The 26,545-nt window shown below is 39.8% G+C and overlaps 4 protein-coding genes across 5 annotated transcripts in view; 2 read left to right on the top strand and 2 right to left on the bottom strand.

Moving 5' to 3' along the window:
• Positions 1-10,525, top strand: part of Crb (cell polarity complex component crumbs) — a 30,729-nt gene extending 20,204 nt beyond the window's left edge. The window contains exons 6-19 of one of the 2 annotated variants that reach the window (XM_076899936.1): positions 328-788; positions 1,482-1,663; positions 1,770-1,923; positions 2,738-3,202; positions 3,411-4,149; positions 4,658-5,060; positions 5,265-5,720; positions 5,858-6,610; positions 6,697-7,528; positions 7,732-8,101; positions 8,248-8,560; positions 8,709-9,026; positions 9,103-9,198; positions 9,272-10,525. In XM_076899936.1, coding sequence (XP_076756051.1) covers positions 328-788; positions 1,482-1,663; positions 1,770-1,923; positions 2,738-3,202; positions 3,411-4,149; positions 4,658-5,060; positions 5,265-5,720; positions 5,858-6,610; positions 6,697-7,528; positions 7,732-8,101; positions 8,248-8,560; positions 8,709-9,026; positions 9,103-9,198; positions 9,272-9,499 — 5,770 coding nt within the window. In that variant the 3' untranslated portion in view covers positions 9,500-10,525. The remainder of the gene's footprint in view (positions 1-327; positions 789-1,481; positions 1,664-1,769; positions 1,924-2,737; positions 3,203-3,410; positions 4,150-4,657; positions 5,061-5,264; positions 5,721-5,857; positions 6,611-6,696; positions 7,529-7,731; positions 8,102-8,247; positions 8,561-8,708; positions 9,027-9,102; positions 9,199-9,271) is intronic. The other variant, XM_076899937.1, reaches the window with a different exon arrangement.
• A 1,602-nt stretch (positions 10,526-12,127) lies between these two features.
• On the bottom strand, positions 12,128-13,708 carry Endog (endonuclease G, mitochondrial). The gene is made up of 5 exons (XM_076899493.1): positions 13,406-13,708; positions 13,061-13,254; positions 12,754-12,990; positions 12,512-12,692; positions 12,128-12,354 (listed from the first exon to the last, which is right to left on the bottom strand). Exons 1-5 carry the CDS (start codon positions 13,685-13,687, stop codon positions 12,259-12,261), a joined length of 990 nt encoding a protein of 329 aa, XP_076755608.1. The 5' UTR covers positions 13,688-13,708; the 3' UTR covers positions 12,128-12,258.
• A 2,349-nt stretch (positions 13,709-16,057) lies between these two features.
• Positions 16,058-26,545, bottom strand: part of Arfip (ADP ribosylation factor interacting protein arfaptin) — a 122,163-nt gene continuing 111,675 nt past the window's right edge. The window contains exon 7 of the mRNA XM_076899492.1: positions 16,058-16,069. The gene's annotated coding sequence lies outside the window, so the exon portion shown is untranslated. The remainder of the gene's footprint in view (positions 16,070-26,545) is intronic.
• Positions 20,227-23,053, top strand: LOC143425971 (protein obstructor-E). The gene is made up of 3 exons (XM_076899066.1): positions 20,227-20,528; positions 22,203-22,620; positions 22,940-23,053. The coding sequence occupies exons 1-3, from the start codon at positions 20,282-20,284 to the stop codon at positions 22,965-22,967; spliced, it is 693 nt and encodes a 230-aa protein (XP_076755181.1). The 5' UTR covers positions 20,227-20,281; the 3' UTR covers positions 22,968-23,053.

The raw sequence follows: 26,545 nt of genomic DNA, 5'->3' as shown, positions 1-26,545 counted from the left end.
CCAGGAACAATCGAGTATATTAACGTTAGAAAATATCGAACATTGTTCGAATCATTATTATACACTTAAAAATCTAGTATCTTCAACAGAGGACAATACTAAGTTGTCTATAAACTCCTAATATTTAAGTGTTTATAACTGATCGAGTATCCGAAGAATAAAAGGCATCAATATTGAATGCATATACCAATTGTTCCTGTGTATCGCACGAGTTTGAATCATTCGTTATTCAGAGAGGGCAAACGTTAAATCAATTTCCAATCAAATAATAAAATTATGTACGAAGAGGGATTTCGATCGATCGTTACTAACTTGATTACTTTGCAGATACGAAGGTCCAAATTGCGAAATCGACATCGACGAGTGCTTGGCGAATCCTTGTTTGAACAACGGCGTGTGCTATGATAATTACGGCGGTTACATCTGCCATTGCCCGAACGGTTTCGAGGGGCAAAATTGTGAATTAAACTTGAACGAGTGCCTCTCGAACCCTTGCATGCACGGCGCCGATTGCGTGGACAACGTGGGCTCCTATCACTGCAACTGTCCGCCGGGATACGCTGGTTGGCACTGCGAGCTTAGAAGCGTGTGCGAGAAAGCGGCGTGTCCGCCGAACAGCATCTGCGTCGAGGATGCCCACGGGCCACAGTGCGTCTGTAATCCTGGATTCATGGGGAATCCACCGAATTGCACCATCAATTACTGTGCCAGTAATCCGTGCAGCAACGGCGGGACCTGCACGAGTACCAAGGACGGATACAACTGTACCTGTCCACCAGAATGGAAAGGTAACCGATTGACGACAATTCAGACTTTCAGGAGCTTGTACATACACATTTCCACTCGTCGACTTTCTTTTTAAGTTATCATTACGATTGGTTCATCGTCTTCATCAGTGCCTTGATCGTTACTGCTCTCGTGTTATGCGAACTTAAACCTCTTCTTACTTTTAGGAAATTGCACGAGCGTTGAGAAGGCGAATGTTGTACTAAATGTTGCGAAGTTGTATTGGAATTTTTATAATTCAATGTCTCTTGTAAAAATCTGTCTCTTTCTCCCTCACTCTTGCTATTTGCAGTGCACCCTTAGTATTTTTTGTTCTGTTTTCTCACTTAAGAATACATCATGAATGAAAATCGTAAATTCCATATTATCCATCTAGTTCGTACATATGCTTACCTAGCATGCTACCGACCTGAAACACTTTTCTAACTTAAGATGGAATTACGCGGTTTACTTTTAATTTCCCGTTTGCGAGCTATGCAAACAACGCTCCTCCTACTGCAACGTAAAATGAAATGAAATTGGTTTAAGATTCTTAATGTAAAAGATGAAACGTGACTAATACTTCCATCAATTTTCCTCTCCTGTAACTAATAGCTGTTTCTCAAATATTTCTTATGTCCTCCGTGTGTTCATGGCACCTTGTTCTTAAATGTTTCATGTCGTCTGATATCTGTGTGCAACACGTCCACTGTTAGGAACGACATGCCTATCACCCGCCTCAGATTGGTGTTCCAGTTGTTTCAACGGGGGCAGTTGTCTCGAGACACGTTTCGGTATTATATGCCAGTGTCCAAGATTTTTAACCGGGCCTCAATGCAAGGATCCGATCACCTGCCGCGATCTACCTTGCAAGCAAGCTTCCGCTTGTCACGATTATGTGAGTGGAATATTCGGGAATGGCTTTGCATGTACACCTACCGTGTTGCGTCTAATGTATCTCTGTGTGGTCTCTTGGTTTGTCTGTTACGCCTCGCATCGAACAGCCCGGCGGCTACTATTGCACCTGCGAACCAGGATGGACAGGCCCTGAGTGCTCCATCGACGTGGACGAATGCGTCAGTGATCCGTGTCGCAACGGCGGCGTCTGTATCGATGAACAAAATAACTACTACTGTCAATGTCTTCCAGGATACACTGGTAATCACCCGAGTTGCGAATATTCTGTTCGCACAAAGCCTTGCAAACCCACTTCTACGCTTCTACATTGCACCAAGCAAAAATTGTTAAGAGTAACTCCAGAAGTTGAAATAAGAGCGAAATTAAGAGTAACAAGATTGCGTTTGAAGCGTTGCTTTCAAGGAAAGTGCATCAGGTATTTACGTATGCGCTAATGGTAAAAGTCCAGTGCAACGTGTGAGGAAATCCTATGTGGCTGCCCGCTGGACGCCAGCGTTGCATTAACTTATAGGATTCTACCGTTAGTATACGCGAAGGATCTTCAAAGCCTTTTTCCTCGAAAAGGAAAGTTCAAACGTTTTCTTGTTTCTTTTTTATCTTCGTCTTATTTTGGCTTTTAGAATCGCCGGTTAAAATTTCTCTCCAGCATATACCGACTACCCTGTTTCTTGCGCTATATGTATGTCTTGTCTGAAAAATGTAATTATCGTTTATTCGTTCACGTGTGTCACTTGTTTTGCTTGTTTCGCTATCTGCTATTTATTTAAAAGGTAAATTTTGAATGTTCTCTCTGTTTATTTATATGAATTATCTAATCTCTCCTTTAAATTGTCTGTAAAGTGAAAAGATTTCGTTGCCTTTAATATCTATAACATAAGTAATGATTACATACAAAGTGTTCTAAGAAGAATTCTTACTTAAAAATAAGTTAAAAGTGCAGGCTAAAGATTTTGCAACTTACATTTTTAACTTATTTGCACTATACTACGAGTGGAACACTTTGTATAACTATTTCGTTTAATTGGTGTCTGTAAACGTACCTTAATGTCATCAGGTAAAAACTGTCAGATCAACGTGGACGAGTGCTTGTCGCAACCGTGTCAAAACGGAGGTACCTGCATCGATCGAATCAACGGATACGTGTGCAACTGTACGAAAGATTTCATGGATGAGAATTGTGAACGCGAGTACAACGCTTGCGCGATAAATCCCTGCCAGAATAATGGGAATTGCACGTTGTTACCAATGTCCCGACGTGATTTCGTTTGCGAGTGTCCCCGCGGTTTCGAAGGGAAAATTTGCGACGTCAACGTGGACGATTGCGTCGACGTGATATGTCCGGACGGGAAAGTATGCGTCGATGGTATCGCCGGTTACGAGTGTAAATGTCGCGAGGGTTACAGGGGACCCAATTGTACCCTCATCGTCGATCAGTGCGCGACGAAACCTTGTAAAAACGGTCAGTGTATCGATCTTGGAGAAAACGGTTTTGAATGCAAGTGCAAAGACGGCTATCAAGGTATATTTTATTTAATAAGTACTCTACGTTGATACATTTTACGTTCATTTGTCATAATCATAATTGTTGCGAATTTGATATACTATTACCTAAATTTTTAAGTCACATCGTTCTTGCAACGAATTAAACGTGTAAAAGTATCAGGGCAAAATATTAGAACACTTATAGGATATTTTCTGAAACGCTAATCAATTACTCAAATTCACAGGACAACTTTGCGACGAAGATGTGAACGAATGCGACATAGGAGGTACCTCTTTATGTAACAACGGCATTTGCGTGAACACGAATGGCAGCTATAATTGTTTCTGCAGGCCAGGATTTTCCGGAGACCACTGCGACATCGACATCGACGAATGTCTTTGTGGCCCGTGCAAGAATAACGCCACATGTATCGATGGTATTAACACATTCGACTGTCAGTGTCCGCCCGGTTATACAGGGAAAACGTGTGACTTGGACGTGAACGAATGCGAAAGTAGCCCCTGCCTAAATGGCGCTACTTGCATCGACGAGATCGCCAGTTACACGTGTAGCTGTACACCTGGTTTCCGTGGGTTTAACTGTGAGATAAATATCGACGACTGTGTACCATCGCCGTGCTTGAACTATGGTCAATGTATCGACGGTATAAACAACTATACCTGTGACTGCACCGACACTGGCTTCGAGGGTGAACACTGCGAGAAGAACATCGACGATTGCCGATCGCTACCCTGCGCGAACGGTGCCCTTTGTATAGACGACATTAAAAACTACAAATGCCAGTGTTACGCTGGTTACACGGGCAAAAATTGTGAAGTCGACATAAACGAGTGCGAGAGTTCACCTTGCCAGTACAATGGCACTTGCCTGGAACGGTCTAACATAGAATTGTACAACAAAAGCGACGTGGCTACGCTACCGTCGATATTTAATCAAGAATTTAGCTACGCGAACGCTAGTGGGTAAGCGCGTTATGACATTAAAAATTTTATAGAATTTATTTTTAACGGTACCGACTCAACCATTTCACGATACATGAAAACCTACTATCTGCTCCTCCACTTCTTGAATTTTGAAAATGGATTCCCATATCCAAACGTGTTTGTTTTCACAGCCTACCTACTATGAGTTGAAACCTAGTTAGCTACTTACTACGCTCGTGCGTTATCTTGTATCGAGCATCGGTATTCTCACACGGTACATTCTTTGCTCGCAATCGGTTCTTGGAACATGTACCTGTCCAGATACACATCCAGATATGATCCCCAACCCCTGCCACTTAAGTATTTGTATGCGATACGAATCCTCCAAAGTTTACAAAACATATAAACTACTGTAGAAATGAACTTTTTCGTTACTGTTACTACATGTATCCAGTGCGTACATGTAAATGCATTTACTGAAATCATCATACTGCTACTTGAAGTAGTCAAATACAAGATCATTGAAATATTCACTTCTTTTTTTCAGATACGAATGCCTATGTGTACAAGGTGTTACGGGGAAAAATTGTGAAGTGAATATTAACGAGTGCGATAGCAACCCATGCAAAACGGGGACCTGTGTGGACCGTATCGGTGGTTACACGTGCGAGTGCGAGGAGGGATTCGAGGGTGATCATTGTCAATTCGAGATCGACGAGTGTAAACGATACGCACCGTGCGTGCACGGTTTGTGCTCTGATGGGAGAGCTGACTACACCTGTATGTGTGAACACGAATACGGTGGTAAAAATTGTTCGGTGAAGCTGACTGGTTGCCAGGGAAATGCGTGTCAAAACGGTGGCACCTGTTGGCCGTATCTTGTCGATGAAACGATACATAAATTTAACTGTACTTGCCCTAATGGGTATCATGGAGAAATATGCGACTACGTAAGTTTCACTGGCCCATCTTTTTGTCTAAATAAAAGGACAGTATTTATTGCACGTTAGTTAAATTCACCGTTCGCTCAGTTTAATTGCACTTGTTATATCTTACATAAAAATATACTTCACAAATCAAGGTGCGTAAATATAAAAATTAAAATTCATTGCCTTTTCCATTTATACAACTCTCCGCTTTGCTTTCTTTAATAGGTGACGACAATGTCCTTAAACGGCAGCTCGTACGTTTTAGTAAATACTACTCGAGACGAAGGATACGACATACAGTTCCGTTTTCGAACTACTTTACCAAATGGATTGCTCGCTATTGGGAAAGGCTCGACGTTTTATATTCTTGAACTTGTTAATGGAAAATTGAATCTGCACTCGAGCCTTCTGAACAAATGGGAGGGCGTGTTCATCGGCAGTGGTTTGAACGATTCCACTTGGCAGAAAGTATTTGTCGCGATCAATGCCACGCATCTAGTACTTTCAGCCAACGAGGAGCAAACGATCTATCCTATTAGTTTGAACGAAGGTTCCAATTCGAATCACACGTCTTTTCCAATGACGTACGTTGGCGGTACCACCAGTTACCTGCGACGATTAACCCATGGCCCATCATTCTTTGTGGGATGTACCGAGGACGTTGTTATTAATGGAGAGTGGGTAGGTTGTACTTCTAATTCATAAAATAACGTTTAAATGGGATGCTAATACGAATAAATACGTCTAATAATAATGATAGAAATCCGTCAAATATACTTGATTCGTGCGCCAAATTTTATACAATTATCATTGTTTAGGTGTATTCTGGCACTTCTTCGAAGACCGTATACATGCAAGACGTTGAGCCTGGATGTCCACGCGAGGCTCAGTGTTCCCCAAATCGTTGCAAAAACGGTGGTCACTGCACCGACCGATGGCGCGACTTTTCCTGCAAATGCGAAAGGCCATATCTTGGATACACCTGTCAATATAACATGACAGCAGCCACATTTGGATACGAGAATATCACAAACGGATACGTAACTGTGAAAGTATCCGATATGGCCAGAAAGGCGGTCAGATCGATCGTCGACATCTCCATGTTCATTCGCACGAGACAAGACAGGGGTGATATATTTTATTTAGGATCCGAGCCGAATCCGCAGACGGAGCTTAAACCTCAAGAGAAGACATACATAGCAGCTCAATTAGAGGGAGGTGAATTGCTTGTTAGAATTCAATTCAATGGTACGGAAGCTTACACGGTCGGTGGTGTAAAACTGAACGATGGCAATAATCATCTGATACAAGTGATTAGAAATGTAACGTTGGTACAAGTGAAGATTAACGGTACCGAATACTTCCGTAAGACCATCAGTGCCTCTGGCCAATTGAATGTAACCGTCTTATACTTGGGAGGTCTACCACAAGCATCGAGATACATACGACAGGTTGATAATCGTCAAATCGAAGTGTCGCAAGCACCGCAAATTAACTTCAAAGGAGTCATTCAAGATGTCCAGATATCCAATGGTATTGGCACTATGGTCGTTGAATTTTTCCCTTTAAAGGTAAGAATACATTATTTAAACAAAAATTCATGTTCACAAACTAAAACGTTGATCAAATCAATTGAAGAAGTGAATAATTTTTTTAGGCAAACGATATACCCACTCTAATACAGTTTGGTAATGTTAGTTTCGACTACTACAAAGTTCTCAAAGGCGTAGTGTCGGATAACGTGTGCGTGAGCAATCCGTGTAATCACAATGGAACTTGCCATGTCACGTGGAACGACTTTTGGTGTCAATGTCCACGAGGGTATACCGGCAAAACTTGCCAGGAAATGGAATTCTGTCAGCTGCAAGACTGCCCTGCCGGATCGAAGTGTCAAAACCTAGACGACGGCTATGAATGTATTGCCAATGCCACTTTCAATGGGGCGACTACATTTTTCACCTACGTTTACAATCAGGTGGAAGAAAGGAACATGTCAGATTCAACGATCGACACTATACAAATTACGTATCGATCGAATACTGGTGGTACGCTGATGCACATCGCGCCTCGTATCGGGGACCAACATTTCACCGTTTCCGTTTACAAGGACAAGATTACGGTGTCCTGGCGTTTGGACATACAAAATCAAGGAATACTGGCTTTCGGCAAAGCCGAGCCCGACGGAAATTGGACGTCTATAGTGTTGAGATTGAACAACAACTCCATGGAATGTGGTTACGCAAACGCGAACGAGGAGTACGCATCGCATGTTAGCCCGAATTTCAGTTTTTCTTTATGGTACGATCTACTGGTTACCGGAACGGTTACTCTTGGTGGGCTTGGTTCTACTCTCTCGAACAAGCATAGCTACGTGACAATCGGAACTGGAAAACAGAGCTTGGAGAATAGAAGTGGTATTAATGAAAATTCGATAGATTTTACTGAACGCACATTGACCACCGCTCCTCCACCTTATAACGTAATGTCAGGTAATATGATTTAATATAATCATATTTAATAATATAATAATATTTAATATACATTACACTAATTAGTCGCAATTAGCCATATCACTTTTTATCTATAGGAATTAATCTACAAAAAGCAAAGCTATTTGCGTGTAACGTAGAAACCAACATAACTTCTTATACTTGACATCATTTATAATTGAAAAATATGTTATACTTTATAGGAGAAGCGTTTAAGGGATGTCTTGGCGAAGTGAGAATTGGTAGCATGCTTTTACCTTACTTTACATATGAAGAAATTTATCAAAACGCTAATTTTACACCTCTGGAGTACTTAGCGTTGCGAGAGAATAACTCAACGCATCACGATAGCATAGGCTGTCAACTTTGTTTTGACTCAGATTGCAAAAATGACGGCTACTGTCTTGATAAAACCAGCAGTTACATTTGCCATTGTCCCGCGGGATATAAGGAAGACGATTGTTCCTTTAACATCGACGAATGCATTGATAATAAATGCGAGAATGGAGCGACGTGTGTCGATGGTATTGCTAATTACACGTGTGTGTGTAATAGCGGCTGGCAAGGATGGTTGTTAGTATATAATCTATTTTATTAGACACAAGACACAAAAGAAATCTGATAGCTACAGAAATATTGTGCAAAATTAATAAGTTAGCTAGCGGAATATATGTCTCTGTCCTCCATACTTGCTAATTAATTTTATTAATTCATGTCAGGTGCGATAGCGATATAAATGAATGCGTAACGATTCGACCTTGTGAGCACGATGGCGTGTGCATAAATCTTCCTGGATACTTCCGTTGCGAATGCCCGGATCAATTTACTGGCGATCGATGCGAAAGCTACCGCTTAATTACTTGTGACAACGAGCCTTGTAAAAACGGTGGCCGTTGCACAGACGTTGTGAATCCACAAACTGGTGATAATTTTACTTGTGCTTGTACAAACGGTTACGAGGGCCCAATTTGTGATACTCCTTATTGCATCGCTAGGTGTCAAAACGGTGGAAGATGCGAAATTTTGGATCAGGTGTGAATACGATTCAGTTTTTGTTACGACTTATGTTTTTCGTCAATGCACCCAAAATGTAGCAACGACTATTGCTACGTTCTATATAATTTAAGACAAAATTAGCCGTACAAATAATTGGTAACAATCTATTACTTTGCATTACTAGACACCTCGATGCACTTGTCCACCTGGATATTCTGGGCTATATTGCGAAATTAATATCGATGATTGCGCACCAGATGCAGAAGGGAATGTACCGTGTAAGAACGATGGGAAGTGCTACGACGGTATAAATAATTACACTTGCGATTGTAATGGTACAGGCTATACAGGGCCCGATTGTTTGTACGACATCGACGAGTGTCAAGATCCAGCGACGAACTGCGGCTATGGACGCTGTGAAAATTTATTAGGAACCTATCAGTGTATTTGTAAGCCAGGTTACTGCGGATACACCTGCGGAATGGTGGATCCCTGTAGAGAGGTACTGTTTCTCTTGTCTACTAAATGTAATTATTAGCATACTTTATATTTTACACGACATTAATTTCTCTTACCAGGAGTACTGTCAAAACGGAGGTACGTGTCAGTGCAGCGAAGACGGTGGGTACAAGTGTCAGTGTACGCCAGAATATAACGGACAAAATTGTACAGAGGTACATTTTAATATTCTTAAACAAAAATTCTTCAAGAAAAATGTAATAAATTTTTTTCTATTCTGTTTCTTAGACGAGTCACTTTTTGGGTAGTCAAGCGCTTGATATAGCGGTAATCGTTGGTCCTATTGTTGGATGTTTATTCCTTATCGCGGCTGGCTCTTTAGTCGCGTTATTCATGATGGCTAGAAAGAAACGAGCTACTCGAGGAACATATAGTCCAAGTGCTCAAGAATTCAGTAATCCACGTGTAGAAATGGACAATGTGATGAAGCCACCACCCGAAGAGAGATTAATCTAAGAATTATTTTTCTCGTGACGAAAGGGCACGGTATGGATGTTACGTGTCTCGTCAAATCCTAGTCTATCGAGAATATGCATCTTTACCACCAGTACTTGTCGACATCAAAGGAGAAAATGGGAGGAATCCTACCGACAGGACTATTTTCAAACGGCAAGTGAAATATATGAGGTTTCATCGCGCGTTTTCTAGTCCACACTACCTTATCGCCCTACTATCAAATTGACACGAAGAGTCAAGTAAGCAATATGAGACATGATTCCTAATTTGAAGAAAGAAAAAAAGAAAAGAACGAGATCGACGCTAAAGATGAAAGCGACGCTTAAGATGAAACGTATCAAAACTGCCTAGAAAATTAAAAATCGAGTGTAAGACGGATACCAAAATCGGAATGTGCATTAAAATTATTGGAGAATAAATCGCTAAGGGGATTTATTAGAAACGTAACAGTGAAAAGGAGAATGTACTATAACATTTGTACATTAGTCATATTATTAATTCGAACAAATCACGTAGCCTATGCAAAGTGTACTTAAAACTTCATTAAGTGTCCTTAACAAGCAATACTCGAAACGAAGCTCCTAAGAAACGAAACCCGTCCATTTTAGTGCCTAATCGACTCTACTTAAAGCTTTTATTTATAAGCAGTAAATTTAATGCATAGAAGGAGGTGTATGCATTCCAAAAAAAAAAAAAAGAAGTGTTAAACGTAAATGTTACATCGGGGATCTCTGAAGCATAATGATATTCATTACGATTGTTTTACTTGCTAGTTTTCATTCAGGCATCTATGATACAGATATTTTGAAATATTAATAGAATGTAGAGATATATTACGACTTACGGCGAAGATACTTTGTAAAAATATCGTAAAAGTTAACACGGATTAATCATTCGTGCACTCGCACGCTTTCCAGTATCGACGCGCTAGTTCATTTTGTACATAAATTAGATGATAAGTTGAAGAATATTAATAACAATTCTACCATTAGCATTTTATATGAATATAGTATTTATAACGACGAATATTATTTTGTATGTGATTATTTACTACCACGACCAAAGTAATAGCGAGGAAATTTTCTTGTCTGTTAAAGTATAAATGATAATATAGCCGTAAATAAAGAAGGTGTCATCGTTTTTATCAATAGCCAAGAACAATAATTCTTCACAGGAAAGAAAGGATTAACGTATTGCTGTTATTATCTTTCTCTAATATACTGGCCTAGATGTACTATATTTTCGCTTTATAGAAATCAAAATTAGGACTCCTTCATATCATGTTGAATTGGAGAATCGGAGAGAAAACAATGAGAATTCAGTCTTTGCTACTGCCTAAAAAATTAGAAGCAGGCTTCTACAATTTAAAAAAAAGACCAAAAATTGAAAGAATAAAAATACCGATTTAGATATTCGTGCTAATATATCCTGATAATTATAAAGTGGTATCATCATCGCAAAAAGCATAAAGAATGGATTCTCACTTCCCCCTCTCCCCTGGCCGTTATAATGATGTAGAAAGGAAATTTTTAATCACAGAATATGTACCGATATTGTTGGAAAATAGGGTGAGCGTGCTTAATACAAGCACACATGTTAATCTTTAATAAATGTAGTATATACGAATATGGGAACACTGACAATGAATTCACTACAGCAATTGATGCATTATGTAATTGAGGTATCAATCAAAACAAGCACATGATTGATTATGTGAATAGTTTATATTTGAGAAGATAGGGACAATTGTATTGCATTATTGTAAGTTAAGAAGGATTTTCGTTTAACGTGTATTATAAAGTGAATATCATTAATGTTTTTTGCAAGACTGAAATTTTGGGTACTAAGTAATGTGTGCATGCGCTTTTCACGTGAGTACTTACTTTATGAAAAGATAAAATTATTGTGCATAAATAATTATCACAATTCACACTAAATGTACAAAAAATAATAAAAATTTAAATAGTTTCATGTAGTATATTATTCTATCGTCCAATAAAAGAAGTGTAAAAAATATTTCTACATAGAAATTATTGCATACGTATAGTTTTGAAATAGAATCATCAAAGGGGTTTTGTAAACTTTAATACACACCAAAATATATTTGTTCATTTCCAATTGAAAATAAATACAACTAGTGCAATGTACATACATATATACAATTATTGTAACTGTTTATCTCTACTTTTTTTCTTAGGTAAATATTAATTATAAAAAATATGAAAGACATTTCAACTATTTCTATATTTGTTTAAATATTATGTACATATATACATGATGGTTCACCTAACTTACATGACTTGAATAGGTTCTAGACTATGTACAATGTATGGAAAAATGATATATACATAAATGTATTATAGTTTCGGAATGCAAATTATACAATAATGTTTCATTTAAAAATAATTAGTTCACCTTCAAATTTTGTAATCTTCATTTATAAGAAACTACACATACTAGATAATATTTGCATTAAAATCATTCAACATTCATATTGTAATAATCGTTCGCATAAAGTAATATCGTTTTGCACTACAAAAAAACATAGAGATTCCTGAAGATATGTTAATTATGTGAAGTATCATGTATAAATATATAGTTTAAATAAACTACATTTCCAATATCAAGGTATACACAAAAATATTATTTATAAAAATAATATTATATATCTAAAACACTTGGACTAGACAGCTGAGTTTAAGAAATTCAAAAATTCTGTCTACCTCAACTTTTGATCACTTAATCTAATGTTATAGTTATTAAGATTTCTTTCCATTTATTTTGATCAATTTATCACGTGAGATCTTGTCAAAAAATAGAAGCCCAGCAGCACGTTCTACACTCTCTGGTGGTACCTATTATGTATATAATAACGTTCTTTACCATTATTTATTTGCTCATGTTTAATATAGATTATTATACAATCATGCACTGCTTAATGATGGGACTAGAACCAAAACTATCGTATACACTGTGCATGACTGTACATAAACATGGCATACTGCAATTTACCTGAAAATTTGTTAATGGTGTATTGTCATCTATAGGGGCATTTGGCATTACGAATGCTTCCATTTCTAAATGTGAATCATGAGTTTCGCCAACAATTATTTTGTAAAAATGAGTGGGTACTGCTACATGATTCGAGCCAATAACTTCATATCGAACATACTTCTTCCCATCAATATCTACTCTGTAATAATAATAAATGCAAAATAACATAGACCCGTGTGGAAAATAGGCGTTCAACTTACTTCGGCAAATACAAAGGCCCGGTGCAAACATAAACTTCTTTATAAACTTGAGTCAAATTTCTAACGTATTTCTCCAATCTATTCCACGAATCCCTATTAAAACCTACGCCGACTTGTGGAGCCATATTCGATAAATAGAACGTTTGATCGATGGCGTTTTGAGAACACTTGTGGTTTCCAGCAGCTGCCAAATGTCCCCGATCGTAACCGCTCCTTTTATAATCGCTATTATCCGATCTAGTTTCCAAGTAAATTGTTAAAATATTAATCCAAGAGCATTATACAACCATCGAACGTGAATATTTACCTAAAAAATGGATGTATGCTTGGATCAGGCCTAAATTCACAGTTACTACGCGATATCTCCTTAGTCGATTGTAAATTATCTTTATTCAAATGTTCGAAAACCCAATGCGCCACTCTATTTCTTCTGTCATATGAAAGGACGAAATTGTCGAATGATCTAACCTGATCTAATCCAGGGAAACCATATTTCATAATCTTTAGAAATAAAAAAGAGTACATCATTTTACTTTAAGATATGATTAACTGAATAAGAGACAGTACTATCATAATTATAAGTGACAAATACAATTGTCAACATACTTAAGCATCGTTGAGGTTAAATGTTATTTAAATACCACGAGCTTACTTCAGATACCCTCGTAGCCGTCGACATTTTCGAGCCCATGTTCGAGTCCAATTCTGCGGGCACGTATGCAGTGGCTGCAGAAACAGTCCCAAATAAGGGCAGACCAGGCATTCGTGTGATGTTTACATTCGAGAGGACACCTCTTCCACTGTCTCTTATTTCCGCATTCAAATGTCGCTCCCGTTCCGAATATTTGCCCAAATACCAACCACCGAAGCCTACAGTAGTGACAGCGCTCAATTTCACAATAATCCGCGTCACGTTTATCATGTTTTTAGTCATTCAAATTCGAATACAGATCCAAATTTAAATCTCTTACTCTTCTTGCATAACTTTTCTGTATGTACATAAACGATTATCACACCTGACGCGGATTATAAATAACTACGCATGCGGGAACTCGGATTAAAAAATTCCATTTTATTACTCGTGGCGCCATCTCTACGAGAAGCACTCAGACTAATTACCGACTAGTTTCAGCATTTCTCCGAGAGATGGCGCTAGTGCTTCAGTAGTTCACTTCGCTGTCGATAACGCTGAGCGAGCAGTTTCAGCACTTTTCACAGAGATGGCGCCACGGGTTCTAGAGCAAGGTAGGCATCATCTGTCTCACTCTTTCTTATAGCTATCTTATATATCTTTCTCTCTCTTACCTCTAAAGCGGGAGATATAATTTATCTAACTCATTCTATTTAATGAAAATTAAAGAATTTCCTTATTTAATCAGCAGAACCCTAAAATCTGATGATACTCCTGTGACGTTACGGAACCTGGGGATGCCACCGTGATACTCTGCTGCCTTCTCAAGTGTTATTTGATTTGCTGTGTTGTCTGTGTAGTTTCTTACTATAAGATGTATTGTAAATTAATTATAAGAATAGTTTATATCACTTAGCATGTAAGTTGTAACAAGGTTTCAATAAATATTCGTTACAGTTAATTATGCGTTTAATTCTTTAATGACCTAAAAATGGCATTTTAAAGAGCGTTCCCTGCCTAATCACCTATCCTAAAATGACTAACTGAAGTTGCTACCACCTTAGCAATTCCTGGAAATGACGTCATTTTCTACGAAATAGTAAAATACCTCCTTGCCTCTCATGTTCTCCTGATACAAAGTCCGATTCTCGGGGTTTCGGTTGAAAAATCCCAGATAACTTGACGGTTCCTGGAAAATGACGTCACTTCCAAGAATCGCCGAAATTCCAAGAATTCCCGATGACGTCATTTCCAAGAAGTGGCACGTTCGGATACCTCCTATGACGTCATGTTCTCCTGATACATTGCCGATTTTTCGAACAAAATCTTGAAAATTCGACTTTGTAACAGGAGAACATAAGTAATGAGGAGGTATGCGCGCCACTTCTAGGAAAATGACGTCACTTCCAAGAATCGCCGAAATTCCAAGAATTCTCGATGACGTCATTTCCAAGAAGTGGCAAAACTCGGATACCTCCTATGACGTCATGTTCTCCTGATACATTGCCGATTTTTCGACCAAATCTTGAAAATCCGACTTTGTATCAGGAGAACATGACGTCATAGGAGGTATGCTTGCCACTTCTAGGAAAATGACGTCACTTCCAAGAATCGCCGAAATTCCAGGAATTCTCGATGACGTCATTTCCAAGAAGTGGCACTTTTCGTATACCTCCTATGACGTCATGTTCTCCTGATACATTGCCGATTTTTCGACCAAAATCTTGAAAATCCGACTTTGTAACAGGAGAACATAAGTAGTGAGGAGGTATGCGTGCCACTTCCAGGAAAATGACGTCACTTCCAAGAATCGCCAAAATTCCAAGAATTTTCGATGACGTCATTTCCAAGAAGTGGCACTATTCGGATACCTCCTATGACGTCATGTTCTCCTGATACATTGCCGATTTTTCGACCAAAATCTTGAAAATCCGACTTTGTAACAGGAGAACATAAGTAGTGAGGAGGTATGCGTGCCACTTCCAGGAAAATGACGTCACTTCCAAGAATCGCCGAAATTCCAGGAATTCTCGATGACGTCATTTCCAAGAAATGGCACTATTCGGATACCTCCTATGACGTCATGTTTTCCTGATACATTGCCGATTTTTCGACCGAAATCTTGAAAATCCGGCTTTGTATCAGGAGAACATGACGTCACAGGAGGTATCCGAACGTGCCACTTCTTGGAAATGACGTCATTGGGAATTCCTGGAATTTTGGCGATTCTTAGAAATGACGTCATTTTCCAGGAACCGCCAAGTTTCAGTGATTTTTCTATCGAAAACCCGGTTTTCGGACTTTGTATCAGGAGAACATGATGTGCGAGGAGGTATCCGAGAAAAGCGCGGGAAATTCAAATTTCAGAAATTTCAATTTAATTATGACCAGGCCTGTTTTTACGAGTTTTTTCTCGTTTAAGGAATGGGATTGGTCACTGTAGGATCGTTGGAGCAGGTTAATAATGTTTAAACAATTACTTGACAATAATAAAACGTTTATTGTAACTCGGAAACAACGTACAGATCACAGAAATGCTCTTACAACCTAATTGTTGTAAATTATTTATGTATAATACATCTTACGTTAACATTAATTATTTACATAAATTTACAATAGTGTAATGTAGGGTGCAACAATAATTGGTTGTGAAGCTTGCACCCATTGCCTCAGGCATGCAGATTTCTTGTTGCAATCGTTGCACAAGTGTGTTGGTAATCCAAGAATCAGGAATACGTAGCATTCACTAATGCCTCGTTGCAACTCCTCGTTAAATTGCATCTCGCAAAGTACTTGCATGTCTACGCGAGTAAATGGAGTAGGAAACCTGCACACACAATTGAATTTCATTATTGCGAAAAGTGCCCAAAGTGTTCGCGTCTCGTTACCGCCAGCAAAGTAAACTACTTGTGGAGGCCGTTGACTACAATATTTTCTTCTAATTAACTTTCACGTTGGATCGCTTTCATATAACAATTTTATTTAACAGCAACAAGACTTTAACAAATAAGGTAAACTGAAGTAGAAGCTTAGAAATATGAATCTAGATTTTGGCAAAGGACAATTGTGATGTGTACTCTTTGATGGCGCAGAAATAAGTGAATAATTAATTTGAAAAACGTCGCAAACGAGAGTCTCTTTTTTTTATAGATGGCGTAAATTAATTTTGAAACAATTTCCTAACGAAAATCTAGATGACTGTAGTAGATGGCTGTGAATGTGTCTGCTGATATAAGGAAGTCGGTAACGTCGGTAACGCCACAAGTAGTTCACTTCGCTGTCGATAATGCTGAGCGACCAGTTTGAGCACTTTTTACAGAGATGGCGCCAGGGGTTCTACAGTAGAGTCAGTAGCAACTGTCTCACTCTTTCTTATAGCTTTTTATATATCTTTCTCTCTGTTACCTCTAAAGCGGGAGATATACTTTATCTTACTCTTTCTATTCAATGAAAATTAAAGAATTTCTTTATTTAATCAGCAATTCTCTAAAATTTTGTAATTAAGATGAGAGAGAACAGCAGGGATAAGGAAAGAGAAGTGGAAACGAAGTCTGGGAGGCAATAGATGTACAATATACAGGGTGATTCACTACTGATTTGAGAAATTTTTACAGCTGATACTACGCCTGAAAAGTAAAAGAAAAAGTTCACATAAACCTAGGTCCGCCTTGCAAAAATGGCAGAGAATTTTCCTTAAAGCCTTACAGGGGTAAGGAGTGGAGTCTCTGATGTAACTTCTTGTAGACATGCATGCTGGAGCGAAACTGCACAAAGCTGGAATTGAGAAAACCATAATTCCACAGGAAAAAATGATTTTTTCTCCAATTTTGGCAAGCGGGGAGAATGGCCATGGCTAGAAATATTAGACTTAAGAAACCATACTTGTTACTCACGACAACCCTACAGGGGTAAGAAAATCTCTGGCCTGGATCAGGGTGCTGAGAGTATTGAGTCTCTTGAGAGAAATGAATGGCTCATATACGGACAGTGCGAAGTTGCTACACTCTCCATTTCCATTTAGTAAAATTGGTCGTAAAATTAAAATTGGTAATAAAATTGATCGTTACAAATTTTCTGTGGAAAGCCGTCTTTGGGGATAAAAATGAAATGGGCCATTTGAGTGCTATGAACGCACATGCAGTTCACCTGCAGTTTTCACTATTCAAAAATGGGGATTTTTCAATCAAGACCCCTGAGATTTGATTGTTTCACTTGTGACGTAACAATTAGCTGGTAAAATGTACGAATTAACTATAAAACCAGTGCAACGTAGCAGAGGATAGCAAGCAATTTTTTGCAACACATTTATACACCGCGTTACATTCCTATTACTTGGCAAGTGCAAACACGCGGTTTGGTATTCGTAATTGATCGCAGGAATTGTTCTGCTTTCTCAGGCACCGTTTAAGAAGCGATCGTTCGATGAAAGAAGAAAGTGAAATGGCAGTTTCATTGGTACCACTGAAAGTTCCCGATCATTTCTTCTCGTTTCACAATCGGGGCGCACGCCCAACACGTAGGCAGCGCGCGTACGTGTCCTGTCGTTCCGCCGCGCGATTCTACAATTGCAAAAATGCGCGCGTCGAATCTCTTGCCTCAGCCGTGAAACGTGAGGCTCGTGGAACTGTTGGAGAAAGTGTCAGAGGATTAGGGGGATGCGTCGCGTGGGCGAGCGTACGTTTAACACGTGTCTCACGATCGCCTCTTTGAAACCCCTGCCATTATTCAAAGCGGACATTGTTACTTAATATACCGCAATTGTATCGAGCTATTAAATATTTATCGAGCATGAAACATGAAAAGAAGAAAAGACAAACTCGTCAGAATAATATATAATAACGAAGACAGAAGGACGCCTATTTTTGGTCTTATTTTTGATTTTATGGGCGCAGAAATCTGTTCGCAGGCACGAACGAAAAATTAAAAAGTTGAATGAAAGCGTATTCGTGAACGATCGAATTTATAATCGACCAGATTTCACCAGAATTTAGCAAGAATCAGAGCAAGGAATGTAATGATATGTTCGATGAAATATCTGCGTAAAAGAGTCGAAGAAGGATCGCGAGGACGGAGGCGACGTAAGAATGTTACGCGAGGTCGTAAAGCGCCACGCGTTTACTCGAACCCCTCCCGGAAGAGGAAAGCAGGCACGCGATAACTAACGATATTAACATTGACGGGCACTTTCAAAGCGTCCGAGCGAATGGAATTTATGAAACGCGCGTGAAATCGTTGCGATTGATAAAAGAACGGGTCGCCGTTTCTCGCTGGTCACCTGAACGTAAACGTTCTGCTGAAACGTTGTGAATGAACGGTGATGAAGCTGAAACGCGAACGTCCATTCGTCTCCTCGGCGACGTGCTTCGTACGTGTACCGGTTTCATTTAATAAAAAGCCACGCGGTATGCGTAAAATGCTGTCCAGCATTTTTTCTTGTGCAATGATTAGGAAAATTGGACAGAACGACTTTCACTTTTTTAAAATATTTTTCACCGCTTTTGAAAGGCACGCCTTGATCGAGTACGCTCGGCCACGTTGACCTACTCCGCTCGAGCAATGTTCAGCAATAGTTTTTATTCGAGTGGTTGAAAAATATGTGTCAGAATTCGAGCGAATTTTGTATATGCAAATCTCTCTCTATATTATTAAACACACATCGATCTACGTAATATGTATACTTAGAACACAATTTTAATCTCTGCAACCGGTTATGATTTAAAAATAATCTAGTTACACTTCTCGCTATCACTAAGTGGCAAATAAACTCACTTCCTTACTATTGCAATGGACATTTCCTTCATTACTCTGCTCAGAGTAAACTACCCCTCGTATACGCATACCTATATCCTCTGACAAAATTAAGCAGGTATTTTAAGTAGTTATTTACGTACGAGCACACGTGGTACCATAAATTTTAACTTTCCTCAGCAACAATAAAATTATAAATTTTATTGAAGTACTGTCTATAAACGAGGAGTAGAAAAGAAAGAATTTCTTAACTCGAATCGAAAGCAAATCTACTGGTATGCATCACATGTAGTAATATTAATATCAACTGGTCAAAAATCTAACTATTCTTCGACTTACAATGAGTCTACACTGGAATGACTTCAATACTGTGTTTCCTCTGCTATATATCGTCCACTTATTAATTCAACCAACCAACCCAATCTAAACTAACCGCTTACTATCTTTACAGCAACCTTTCTATTAACAAAATCTTGACCAAAAGTTGATTTAAATGCTGACCAAAGGCAGACTTAAATACTGGCCATTTAATTCGTTCCCTAATAAATATCTATATGGTAGACAAGAGGGTAGGGTGTGGATGGTGCGCACCCGGAAGACGTTGGTAGACAGAAATATACGCATCGGTTCGAGTAATCCACGGGTGGTACAAACGAGGTAGAAACGAAGAACGAACGAACGAACGAACGAACGAACGAACGAATGGCTAAGGCAAAGTCGAGCGAGGCGAACGTATGCGACGACGTCACGTAGGTACGTGTGTCGACGTGTGCGTCGAAGAAAAGTGGCGATAGGAGAGCAAGCGAGAAAGGAGTTTCGGCGAAAGGGGGGTGGGGGGTTGTGAAATGCAAGAAAGGATGCAGAGCTGGCGTGGCGGACAGGCGAATCAGGACCAGTTTCAGGTCTGCGTTCAACGTCATACCCACGTTGCTACGTGCTGTCGACGGATCGTAAGGGAAAGAGGACGAGCAACCGTTCGAGACGAGGAACGAGAAAGAGGAGGCGGAAGAAAGAGAAGAAGACGAAGAGGAAGAAGAAGGGAAACGTAGCGTAGCGTGTGCATTTCTTTTTTTTTTTTCTCCGTTCTCGCCGTGTCCTCGTGGTTTTAGATTAACAGTTTCGAGAGGAGAAAGAGTAGAGAGAAGGAGCATGTATCTTCGAGTGTTCTTCGTCTTGTTGGTCGGTGTAGTGACCTTGAGCAGGGCGCAGTTTCGGTGTCCGGAATCGAAGGGTTTCTTCCCGGATCCGGAACAGTGCGATCTTTATTACGTCTGCGTGGATGGCAAGCCGGAAGAGAAGCTCTGCAAGGATGGCCTTGTCTTCAGGGACGACAACCCTAAGAAGGAGCTCTGCGACTTACCCGCGAACGTCCCCTGCGGCGACAGACATCTTCTCCGTAAGTTACGTATTATTTACTATTTCTGATTCGTTTCGCATCGCGCGAAACCCGGTGAAAAAAATGGGGATGGTTCGCGTGGGCTTCTAAATGTTCTGGAATAAACAATTATCGTTAAGTAGACTGGCTGATGTAAGAAAATGGTTATTTTACGTATAGAGTTTCTAACTAAACGTTTCGCGAACGTTCATTAGCAGATTTAATTAAATATCGTCCATCGTTTGGGTCCAGTGAAGAGCGCAACACTGAAAAGACCAAAGAAAGAATTCAGCTTAATTCAACTTCATTTTCCAACTACATACCAAGCATAGCTCGATCGTTTCACAGACCACCGTGCAACCATTCATCCTCGGACAATTCTCGCGCATAAATTCTCGAGCAACGTTGCGTAGAAGACGTAAGAGTGAAGTAAACGTCGATTCGAAAGTAACACCTATCGCAGATAAAATGTTTACTCGCGACCGTACGGATCGAGCGGCGAGATGCAATCGCGAAAAGGTGCCGATCGAGCGTTACCAAGAATTTCCAGAAGCGAGCTTATGAGAAGTCAATGGTGAAAGTCTCGCTCGCGACGATATTCTGCTCGCGTTACCCTCTGTGTCCTCGCGTGATTCCATTGCCGGACGCGGATCGAATTCCCGAACCGGCGAAAATTCGTGCCGATTTTCCGTTGCGAAAGCACGCGTCCCGTTCTGCTCTAAAAATGGAATTCAGGTTTCGTTCGAGCGTGCGCCATCTATTCGAACGCGAACGGGGAAACGAGCTGCGATTAGATCGGCTCGCCACTGTCGCAAGACGTTCGATAAATTCGGATAGACCGGTTCCATCGCGGATCCCTCGTTCGAACTCCTCTTCGGACACGCGGCCAGTCGTCCTCTCCTCGTTTGCTGGATGATCCTTGCTCTTTTTTATTTATCGCCACGATAAATCTGCATGCTAACCTTTCACATTTCTGCCGGTACATAAGAATCTCGGCGAAAGGACACGAGTCTGTGAATTCTTTCCGTCGCTGATCGTGGAAACTGGTATTGTAACTTTTTCTTTACGTCGAGTAATCGATTTAATAAATTTGTTTGTTTCGCTAGTTAGCGGAATCGATTTCCTCGTTACGATACAAGCAGCCGCGCTTTAATGCCCACTTTCATCACTGCCCGCTAAATACATACGCGAATACTTGTAAAAACTGATAGATTATGTTCCGCGAAGGGTATGGTACAAGGAAGCTTGTTAGCACGATCAAGAAGCGTATAATGATAGCAATACGCGAATTATTTTAAAATAGACTCTGGTGATCAGTAAAACTATTAAAAGAAACTGCGAGAAACATTTTAATTGATTAGAATTGCAACAATTAGCAAGCAGCTACTACAAGCTACCAATAACCTCTCACTGAAACCAATAGAAGGCACAGTTTCCCAAACTGTGTTCCGCAAACGATCGCCAAGCGTTTCGATTTCGCATTGCACTGTCTCCTTTATTATCAAAAATCGCAAAGTGTTCCTAGAAAATTATCCAACTTAAAAAGTGTCCCTCGACGAGGACCCTTAGGGAGACGCTGATACAAATAATCTAATCGAACAATTTTCAAGATAAAAAACCGATTTGTCGACGGACTATAATTGAGCGCGACTCGAGAATTAGATCTGTGACGAAATCCCGACATTAATTATTCAGAGGAGCCGCAGGCAAGCAGAGGATGTCCACGCGCTAATGGCTACTTCAAACACGAGGACCCAACCGCTTGCGATCGTTTCGTGAATTGCATCGACGGCGTTGCGCAAACGATGCCCTGCCCACCTGGCCTGATCTACGAAGATAAGATGTCCAGTTGCGTCTGGCCGGCGGATGCCAGCAGACTGTGCGAGAACGTCAAGAGGGACGTCCTCGACGACGGATTCGTTTGCCCTGACGGCGACGTGGCCGGACCATTGGGCAGGATCCTGCCACATCCAACCTACCCTCATCCGGACGACTGTGCCAAGTTCTACATCTGTAAAAACGGCGTGGTCCCGCAGAAAGGACAGTGCGAGCCTGGTACCGTTTACAGCGAGGACAGCTTCAAGTGTACCGACCCAGAGAACGTCCCTGGATGGTAAGACTTGCACCGATTTTCGTCACTCTACTCGAGATCGATGGAATTTTAAGTGGTTAATCGTGTACATAACGGGTACACGTTATTGGACTTAGCTTTTTAGGTTTTTTAGAAACTCTGAAACGACCTCGATTAATTTTGTTTAACGACCGTAGGTAAGGTGCGTTATCGTTGATTACGGTCAAGGTAATCTGACTTAACTTAACCGTGGGTAATAAACGTACAAAGTTAATTGAGGTTACACGAAGCTTCGTCTGGTGTACCGGTTTAATGTTTCGTTTACGAAATTCTAATTTTTGTCGTCCAATTGTTGTTACAGCGAGGATTACTACAAGAGCAGGAACTGAATAAAGACAAGGTGCCAGTTACTCAGCGATACGTCTGTAACGCTTAATTTTTTACATTTAGGAACAATAAACCCGTGATACACTTACGTAAATGAGTGGCCTTTGCATATGCTACCTTCCACGTTAATTACACCTTTCTCCTTATATAAACGGATACTACGGTCCGGAAATTTACAGTATCGGCTACTTTGTTGCGGCCACTTGTAATGGAGAGATCAGTAACCGACTTAATACGCTTGTAAACGACGAGGAAAAAATGTACAGCGATAAAGCAGAGAAAAGAAACGTTACTAATTACATTGAAAATTTTGTTCACAGATAAAATTTGTGATTTTTTAATCTGTGTAAACGATTCGTGTCACACGAGCATCGTACTTTCTGCACCATTGATCCAATTGTTCCCTCCCTTAACGATTATTCGATACTAAATACATCATTCAACGAGTTTCACCCTGATTTGATTTGAAAGGAAGGAACGTCAGATGATTAACAATTATAGCTGTTAGCATAAATTTTTGAAAATCGATCCGGTTTGAATACAATAAGCGGTGTATAATGGTTTCTCGGGCTGGCAGACAATTTCACTTAATTCACCTGATTGCGTCCTTTCTCCTTACGTAATTTGCGATCTGCTCGATGATACACATTTTTCTTGCGAGGCCATCGGACGATTTACATTCGTGCGGACTCCGTGTCCTGCTATTAAAAGCTTGCAATAACTTATATACTTTAAGAAGATCGTATCGATATAATTATGTACGTATAATAACGTTACATAAAAAAAAATATTAATATCGACTAATGATACATAAATATTACTATCACAATTTTTATATTAATCCCAACGAAACTCGCTACGTTGACCAAAATGAATCGAGTGTTCATCGTTTTATCGATCGTATGGCCATAAAAATTTACTGTCGCACGGAAATCGAGATACGATGCGACGAATAATTCCCAACAGAGTTAAGGTGATCCAGTGTGGCGTTTCGTTCGACGGACAGAGAGGATCGAAGGTAGCTCAATTAGCCATCGATCAGAGACATGACCGTGACGTATTCGTTTCGTTCATCTGACCGGTTCACCGTCAACGCTGATCGTGAGTAGCGTGATCGCGAGCGGTATTCGATGGCTTTCACTATCCATGCCAGGAGATCTGGTTCCCCCTTCGGGAGCCATTGCTCCAAGTAGTGATGACTGTTGCGTAAGGCCCGTTAAGACCTCGAGGGCCTAACCGTGCTTCGTGCATGCATCGCGCAAACGTGTTCTCGTCGACGTACAAGGTGTTCCCGAAATTCTCTCGTAAATTCTGCTGTCCCTCTCTTGCTTCACGGATTCGTTTCTTTGAAACTTCTTTACTGTGCGTTACTTGTGAACAGTCTCTCTTCTGGAACTTTCGTAACCGTTCGAATGAGACTTTCTCCCCGAATTCTCTCGGATTTTTGTACACTTTTACGCGTTTCACATTACTCCCAAATTGTCACGTTTTGTAGGATAATATGATTTAGTGGAATCAATTGTAACAGCAGATATGTGTTGCATATCGGACAATATGTTGCGATACGTTAATGTGTTTACGTATGTGGATTTAATATAATGAAAATAGGTACGAATGAAGTATTTATAAATCACGTAAAACTGGAAATAAATCGACGAAATTTGCATTCTTATTTAGTACTTCCAGTGGCGGCTCGTGGCTGTAATTAGTGTGCGTGTTGCACAGTTCCATATAACGATTTTTGTTTCACGGATAGCTATTGACTTTTAAATTCAAGGATTATATATTGTACAAGTATAAAGAGAGAATTAAAGAAAGAAGAATTATTGTATTAGATGTTCTCGATAGTATCAAGCGGAAATAGGGGTAGCTGCAGCTCCGCAGTGCCTATACACGAGCCGTCCCTAAGTATTTTTCGAAAATGTCTTCAATTCTACCTATTATGAAGATGTATTATTATTTATTGTCGATTATTGAAGCACCCTGTATATTCTTCTGTCGTAATGGATTTTTGAAGTACGTTTCGTGCCAACATTAGCGTGCATCAGCGTTGTACAAACGAATGGCTGATGAGCGGCGGTTGGTCTTGGAAGATCGAGTGGATCCTAGCACGCGATATGCGTTGCAGATAGTTAAAAGCTCGTAGAGTCCTCTGGAGCGTATTTGACGTTGCCTTAGGCTTAAATTTTAACTTCATCCATAGCGTTATTATAAACCATATTTCATCTGTTATTATTTTGCTGATCTAGCTTCCTTCAGAAAAATTTGAAAAGCGCATCCTTACGTTTAATCAACCTCAATTAAGATTAATTTCTTCTATCGTATAATTGGGATAATAAAATAACAAATGATACCTCGGTGATTAACACGACTTGTTCGTCTGTAAAATTTAAACATCATCTTTAAAGATAAGGCGTTCCTCCACGGACCTAATTAATTTAATCGCAGCCGCAACGCAGATTAGAGGCATCGACATGCAGTTCTGGATGCACTCTGATTATCAGAATGATTATTACACGAATAACTTGCGCGTGCACTCGCTTCGCTGTAAATACGAAAGGTAAGCAAGTTGTTAAAATGTTAACAAGGGTGAAACGCTTATCTCTCTTATGAAACGTGGTTTACCGGTTTCGCGTATAATCAAGATGCTTCGTTGTAATCGATTTTTATTTTGCGGGATTCGATCAGTTGCAACGTTCACACGATGGTTAGTTACTATAATTTACGACAAACTATGACGAGATAAATATCTATCCGCAGTTCCATTAAACATGGTTAATTTTAATTCTAATTTTCCGAGCTGTCATTGTTTGTCAAGATAATAACACCTACGCTGTGCGATGATAAACTAAGTACAGTTCATATCTCAAAGCATATTTTATTTCGTTACGTGTTAAGCTACTGGAATGTTTATCTTCTACGCGGTTTGGTCCGACAAACGTAATGATTCACTAATTTATTCGCACGGTGTAAAGCGGTAATTACAGATGGCAATTACGCCGTTAATTTCGTTTCCTTCACACTTGAGAAACAGACATTGATTGCATTCCGCTCGTACACGTATTACGCCATTCTGTTTGCGTCCTGCATTCTGTTGTTTTTCTATGTTTGTTATTTATACTGTACTGTTTTACATTTTTATTACCAAGATCGAACGAATGTATAAATTTATAATCAGAGAAAAGTCATATTAAGGAACGTAAATAATATTCAGAAAAAATTGTATGGCAAAGAATGGCAGATTTTCGAATTTACAGTAGAAATCGACACATGGCGTGCTCTTCATACACACTTTTTTACATCGCGACAAACGGTACTTTCCACGACAAATCAATCGAACGTGCTAGGTTTTCTAGCGAAAAACAGAACACGCTACAACTCACGGTTAACCATTAAAACGTACTACTTTCCACGGGAAAAAAAGATACGGATCGAGATATCTCTGGAAACAACGACGGACACGTCGATCCTCCTAAAAGAAACGTGACGTGCCTCGATTGATAATAGCTCGATCAAACTGGCAGAGATTGAGAACCAGATACATAACATTATGACATAAGACAAACCCCCTTTCTAAGCC

Source organism: Xylocopa sonorina, chromosome 8 (assembly GCF_050948175.1).
Source record: "Xylocopa sonorina isolate GNS202 chromosome 8, iyXylSono1_principal, whole genome shotgun sequence".
Taxonomy (NCBI): Eukaryota; Metazoa; Arthropoda; class Insecta; order Hymenoptera; family Apidae; genus Xylocopa; species Xylocopa sonorina.
This window is presented reverse-complemented; position numbering and strand designations above follow the sequence as displayed.